Source organism: Miscanthus floridulus, chromosome 6 (assembly GCF_019320115.1).
Source record: "Miscanthus floridulus cultivar M001 chromosome 6, ASM1932011v1, whole genome shotgun sequence".
NCBI classification, from domain to species: Eukaryota; Viridiplantae; Streptophyta; class Magnoliopsida; order Poales; family Poaceae; genus Miscanthus; species Miscanthus floridulus.
The window spans coordinates 135,974,761-135,982,006 of NC_089585.1; the positions used below are offsets into that span (position 1 = coordinate 135,974,761).

General features: G+C 49.7%; 1 protein-coding gene across 1 annotated transcript; it reads left to right on the top strand.

Moving 5' to 3' along the window:
* Positions 1-906: 906 nt before the first annotated feature.
* LOC136459774 (inactive leucine-rich repeat receptor-like protein kinase CORYNE) lies at positions 907-5,093 on the top strand. Its single transcript, XM_066459614.1, has 2 exons — positions 907-2,664; positions 4,413-5,093. The coding sequence occupies exons 1-2, from the start codon at positions 1,706-1,708 to the stop codon at positions 4,720-4,722; spliced, it is 1,269 nt and encodes a 422-aa protein (XP_066315711.1). The 5' UTR covers positions 907-1,705; the 3' UTR covers positions 4,723-5,093.
* Positions 5,094-7,246: the final 2,153 nt, after the last annotated feature.

A 7,246-nucleotide genomic window follows, 5' to 3' on the forward strand; every position in this document is an offset into this window, starting at 1 on the left:
GCTAACCCTAACACGCCCTCCCGAGACGCATGGGCAGCCGCGCAGCCGCAACCCCTCGCCCCTCGCTCCCTCCCCGAGTCGTCGGCCTCCACTCCTCCCCCCGCCTCCCAGCGCTCTCATCCTCGGCCGTCGCCGAAGCTCAAGGCCGGCTGGGTCTCCCCCCTTGGCCCTTCTCCTCCCTCCTCTCTCTCTCCGAATCCGTCACCAGCCATGCCCGAATCCGTTGTCCCCTTAGCCAGATCCAGCCTGTCGGCACGCAGATCTGTGGTGCCATGGCGGGAGGCGGCTACGGCGGCGCGGTGGCGGGGCTGTGGTGCAACGGCAGCGCGGCGACGGCGCGGGAGCCACGCGGGCTACTCCGGTGGCCCTACTGCGTCGTCCGTGGCCTAGCTGCTCCGGTGGCCGTAGCTCATGGAGCTGCGGGCAGCATCGAGGTCGGTGCCACGCGGGACGCCCCTCCCTCCCCTCGGCCCTCGCGCACGGGCGCCGATGCTGCGCCCCCACGCACGCGGACGCCCCCTCCTCGCCTCCACTCTGGCGGCTCGCGCTTCCTCCCTTTCCCCTCTCTCTGGCTGATGGCGCTTCATCGTGGGCCCAGGCTAGCCCGGCACACTGGACTGATCGTGCTTCTCGGGGCGGGCCGGGCCGATAAACGGCCTAGCAGGCCGTGCCTGGGCCGTAGGTCAGGCACGGTGCTCGCCTCGACACGGCCCGGTAGGCACGACGTGCCGTGCCGGCCCAAACCCCATCGGACCGTGCCAGCCCGTTGAACATCTATACGGCCACGTGCCCCGGGCCCCGCGGGTGAGGGGTAGAAACGGGAGAGAGAAAGAGTCCAAGTTCCAAGCCATCCAGTCGCGCGCGCGCCGGGGAGCGGGGACGGGGGGAGGAGGAGAATGTCTGGCTGGTCCGGTCCGGTCGCACGGCATGGTGGTGGGCGCGAGCCGCCCGCGAGGGGAGAGGGATGCGTCAAGAAAGCTCTCGGCTTTTAGCTCCGGGCGCCCACACCAATGCCACACTGCTCTGCTCTCCGAGTAACTTATTGCGAGCAGTGCCCCAGGTGAGAGAGCCGGCGAGGGCGAGGGCGAGGGCTCAGCTTTGGATAATTCTTGCTCCCTGTTGTCGTTTTGGTTTGAAGCTTTCCGGAGGGAGAGCACACAGACACAGCTCGGTACCAGTGTGAGAGGAGTAAAAGAAAAGGGAGAGATCATGCTTGCATAGTGTGCTCCGTGCTGCGGTGAGAGCCGCTAACCTCGGTTGATTTCTTGGTGGGAGGCGACAAGTGCGTGAGCCGCCGCCTGCTTGGGAACGCGGGAGGCGGTGAGACTAGGCGTGCTCCTTCGCTCGGTCTTGTCTCTGTCTTGGTTCTTCGTCGTCGTCAGGTACTCCTCCTTCCAAGCTCCACGCCGCACGCGCCTTGGGCGACTGCCTTTTCTATTCGTCTTCCTTGTTGAACAGTTTCTGCGGGTAAAGATCACGAGCGCCATGCGCGAGTTCTTGGGGCTCCGCAACTTCCTCGCTTCTTGCAACCTTTGCACCCTGTCTCCAGTTGTTTTTCTCTGATTTCCATGGAGGAAAGCTGCTGGGTGTGTGAGTGAGGTGGACGAGGAACAGGGAAAACCTGAGCATTGATCGATTTCTTCACCCCCTTTCTCGCCCAAGGAATTTTGCTCCTTTCTTCTAGCAAGTCTTGTGTACTTGTTTCATGGTGGTAGGAGCTAGGATGACGAGCAGGAACCCTACCAAAGCCCTGCCGCTCCTGGCCACCACCCTTCTCCTCCTCCTGCTCGCGTTCCTCGCGCTGTGCGCGCCGGTCTCCTCCCAGCCGCTCCACTCGGAGCCCATGGCGACGCAGTCCCCGCCGCCGTCGCCCGCGCCGCCGCGGTCCAGTATTCCCCGGGCGCAGGCCGGCGCCGCCGCGCGCCTCCGCCGCATCACGCTCGGGGTCCTCTTCGGCTCCCTCTCCGGCTTCCTCCTCGCGCTCGCCTTCCTCTACGCCATCCGCCTCGCCATCCTGCACGCCAAGAGCACGCCCGCGATCGCCAAGGGCCCCGTCTCCTTCGCCCCGCAAATCTCCGCCAAGAACCTCCTGGCCGCGCTCCCCGCCGCGCAGCCGCTCGCCCATGGGCCCCACGGCAAGTACTACAAGCTGGCGCTCGACAACGACCTCACCGTCGCCGTCAAGCGCCTCGAGGCGGCCAGCCGCCCCGAGGCCTCGCCGTCCATGTCCCCGAGCGCGTCCAAGTCAGACATGAGGAGGGTGCAGAGGCAGCTTGAGGCCCTTGCTCGCGTCAGGCACCAGAATGTGTTGTCGTTGAAGGCGTACGTTCGTGAGGCGGACCGCCTCTCGCTCGTGTACGACTTCGTTCCTGGAGGCAGCCTCGAGGATGTGATGAAGAGGGTGAGATCGCAGCAAGTCAGCCTCAGTTGGGATGCGAGGAGCAGGATTGCTGTTGGGATTGCCAAGGGATTGAGGCACTTGCATTTTGAGTGCAATCCGAGGATACTCCACTGCAACCTCAAACCGTCGAATGTGATGCTAGATGAAGGTTTTGAGCCAATATTGACAGATTGTGGTGTTGCAAGGCTGATTGCAGCAGGTTCAGGTGATCGAGAATTGTGTAGTGGCCTCTACGCTTCTCCAGAATGCTACCAAAGCAGCAGGTACCATCAATGCATTACCATTTTCAGTGCTTTTTTGTCGATATAAAGAACCAGTTAAATTCCTGAATAATCTCATCAATATTCTTACAACCCTGTGGGAAAGCATGAAATTTTACAGGAAACAATCCAAATCTTGTATGAGTATTGTAAAATGGACCCACATTCTAAGGGCCCTTAGCTTATTGTTGATATTTGATCATACAAATAAAATTTTGTGGTACTTACTCTTGAACTGAAGAAGGAAACATAAATCTAAGTGATTCAAGCTTTTATAGTATTAGCTGAATGTTACTTATGTGGCATTCTTGATGGATGGTGATCATATATCATTCTTGCTCGGTCAATGGTTACCCCATGAACAAGAAGAATATGTTGCAGACTTTGAGTTCTTTGCTAATTGCTATGCATGTATATACAGTCTAGAACCAGATGGCTGGTGTGTATATGTTCACCTTTTGATAACAAATCTCAACTGTTCTAATAAAATTCTTGGACCATACAAATACCAAAGGCATTTCATTATAGAAACATGGAGATAAGAAAGGAATTGTAGAAATCTATGACGTATATAGAGTTTCCTTTAATATTTTAGTTTGGCATTGTCTAGCTAGTTGACATTGTAGGGAAACTATATCTTGTAGTGACTTTACCCGATCATTCTCTGTATTTGACATCCGCCTGGATTTGGAGTGATACCACAAGCATCTGAGTATTGTTTTAGAATACATAGTGGCAGTTTGATGTCTTTGGTTTGGCAAAACAAATGTTAAGCTTACAACTTCCACTTTATATAGGAAGTCTATCTCAATTGGTTGGGTGGGAGCCTGAGAGGTGTGGTCATGCACCCAACCATGCTGGTTCAAGCCCTCTTCAACTCGAATTTGAGTATTTATTTTCCTCTTAATGATTAATAACAATGAAAAGTGCCTATTCCTCCTAGGTTGGTGTCTTTTTTTTTACTTCCACTTTATATATTTTTTATTACAAATTTTCTTAACCCACTAGATAGTATACATCCATTGACTTGTGGATGCTACCATTCAGTTTTTCCAAGTTACTACTAGTAGTCTTCTTTGTCGTTAAACTTGCCAGAAGAGTAACTGAGAAGGCATAAAGCATAAAAATGATGATTATCCCTAGGGCTTAGTGAAAGTATCTAACTTTTGCTTTTCACGACATGAGAATCTTTGCTTTGCTAGAGGATCTCAATTTGCCTGCCTTTGATGCTCCCGCTTTTCATAAATTCCTGCATGAGCGCGCATACAGAATACAGAATACTGGTCTGCTCCCTTTTTTATCTCCAAAACGTTATTGCCATCTTTTTCACTCAGACCTTCCATATGTCCATCAAAGAATAAATCCTAGGATTGGCATTCTGATTCTACTGTTCATATTCCATCCTCTTTCCTGACAAACCTAGCTATGTCAGTAATTTTTTAGAGGGTTCATTTCTAAGCAATTACTTTCCACGAGATATCTTTCTCACAGAAAAAAAAAACAGACTCATTTATCTAAGCCATGTATAAGGGCTTGATTAATGCTTTGCCTCAGTCATGGTAGTGATGGATTTTGAATTTCGCCCCTTGAGAGTAAGGAGTATTCTGATTGTTTTGAATAAAATTGATTTTCTTTTCTGTACAAGACTGTAGTTGATCTGTCCAAGTATTTCCTTCTTGATGATTTAAGACTAATGACTTTGCATTTGTAGGTGCCTCATCTCATATAAGCTCAACTATTTGATGGTACAGGTACACAGATAAGAGTGATGTGTATGCCCTTGGCATGATCCTGGGCGTGCTGCTCACTGGGAGAGACCCAACAGACTCTTTCTTCTCCGGAGAAACTGGGCAAGGCGGCCTCGCAAGATGGCTCCGGCATATGCAGCAATCTGCGGATCCGAAAGAAGCACTGGATAGTAACATCTTGGGAGACGAGGGAGAAGAAGAGGAGATGCTGATGGCCATCAGGATTGCCATTGTCTGCCTCTCGGATTCGCCAACCGATCGGCCATCCAGCGATGAGCTCGTCGCAATGCTAATGCAGCTCCACAGCTTATAATCATCATAATTTCCTGAGTGCTGTGCATGTCCTTAAATCACGGGCGCGGCGCCAGATCATGTTATGTTGGATCAATGCTTACTGTTGCACAACTAGCACTGGTGAGTGTAGCAGCTCTCAGTGTCTGGTGCTTGTGAGTCACAAGCCGAAATGGTCGACGAGGGAACCGACAGTTCAAAGCCTCAAACAAGCAGCTGCTGTTCCCTGTATGATTCATTCCCTCATGTAGTAGCTACATGCTGGTGGTTGGGTTGTTTTGCCCATGGGTTGTATATCTTTGTAGAAAGCTCTGTGCCGTGGATCTGTTGGTGTTAGCTGTAGCCTGTTTCCTGTACAAAGATGTGTTGTGCACTGAGACCCATGACCCATCATGTACACCCGGCTCCACTCCACTGCTTGCCTGAGACACTAAAGACTATGATGCCAAGAATTTAACAGGCTGTTGGGGCCAACAGTTCCCATGGCATTTCTCTGCGTCTCACTCTCACATGTTTGAGAGGAGAGGTGCACTGCCGTGGTCATGAACTGCTGGCCACTGTGCTCGCTTGATTGCCTCCATGTGCAGCCTGTTCTTGTAGACTCCTTGACTCTGTCAGACGCTGAAAGTAACAAGAAGAATCCTATGTGAGAGTGAGACTGAGACTGAGACTGAGACTGAGACCGGACCCTTGGTAAAATTATCTTCTTGTCCCTTGCTCTGGACTCTGGTCCCTTGTCCCTCTGCATTGCAATTTGCAAGCACCATTTCTGAAGGGCTTTTATTGCCCACCCAACCACTCCTGTGATCCTGTCTACCTGCAATGGCCTGAATGGCATGCATGAGATGGACCGTGGGCCTCGTGGAGATGATGAGCTGCGCAATTGCACAACGCAGCAGGATTGGATCGGGATGGCCAAGGCCTGCAGGCTGCAGTGATGCAGTGGCAAGCCCTATGCTTCCCCAAGAGGCCAAGACTGCTAGGGTCGTGTGCTAAGCAGAGATGGTGTAGCACACTGGCACTAGGAGGGGTACGATGCAATGCATGCCAGTGGGCCATGCATGTAGCGCTGATGGGGCCCAGTGGCAGCCTGGCAGGACGAGCATCGCACGAGTACAGCATGCATGCGACATCGCAGGCTTTGCATGTGGGCACTGAACGGCGCGGCTGTTCCCGGCGCTCACCTTTCCATTCGACAAGATGAAGCAGGAGACCAGTAGTGCTCCGAAGTCCGAACATGAGCTAGAGGCGCAAAATATGGATTTTTTTTACAACCTCTATACGTCGTGCCCGTAACCATCCCCTATTACGAGTTCGGCTGATAATAGCAAACAAAGAAAGTAACGATAAAAGAACACTTGTGCACTAAACTCCTCCTAAAAAAACACTTGTGCACTAAACTAAGCGCTAATCTTATTAGAAGATAGCTTGGCGAAGATCTCCCTTTGATGAAAATGTCTCTATTGATGCGGTCTCTAACCTACGACACAATTGATCTACCATTCTCCTTCTAAAGAATAGACCAAAAGTGTGTCTAGTACGTGACTCTGAAATTTGCAAGTAAAAATAAATTATATGTTTCTTAAAAAAACATCATATCGGCTCAACAAAAATAGATAAGATGGTTGCACTTACTCCCACATAAACTTGGGATTGCAATTTAGAGTCTACTTATAGTTGCCAAAGCCAGAAAAAAAAATGTTTCCTAGTGGATGAAAACAAAAGGCAACCTGAACCACTCTCCAAAATGTGCCGCATTACAATCAAAAAACAAATGTTAAGTAGTTTCTTATTTGTTGCAAAAAAAAGAGCATGTTTTAAAATCTTCCCAAATTTGCTTAATAAAATTATTTTTAGGTAAAATTACCTTCATCATAAGGAGCCATGTTGAAGCCTTAATTTTAAGGGACAGTTTAAACTCCCATATGCCTTATGAGGAGGCGACACAATTTAGGTTACCAAATGTATGGGTTATACTATAAAACAACCTTTGTTATTGGGATTCCATTTAATCAAACCTCGTTGGTCATCTAATTGCACAAAAGCTACTTTTCCAATTAACTTGTTCCATTTTGCCATATCACCCATCAGTGCTCAGTAAAATTAAAGATTAGGTGGTCTAGAATCACTTCTTGATAGTGATGTTATAAAGAGGTGGATACTGTTCTTTGAGAGTAAAGCTTCCTAACCACAACATTATTTGAATTAAGATAACTCTAATAAGCAGGGTATATTTATCTTCATAGGCTTGACCAGAAATGCGAGTCTCCAGGGTTCCATTGTGATTCACCAATGGTCTAAGTGCTTCATTATTAGGAACTCTTGCCAAACCCCATCTTCATAAACTAGATTGAAGAGCCACATGCTAAGCAAGCAAGCATTTTGTATCTCAAGATTGGTGATGCCTAGACCACCTTGTCACTTTGATAGACATAAAGGACTTCTCATTTCACCAATCTGCATTATTTTCTTATGGTTATCCCCTTGCCAATAACCTTCTAAGGATGATTTTTTTGGTACTTCATATTCATAGCAAGACTGCTTAA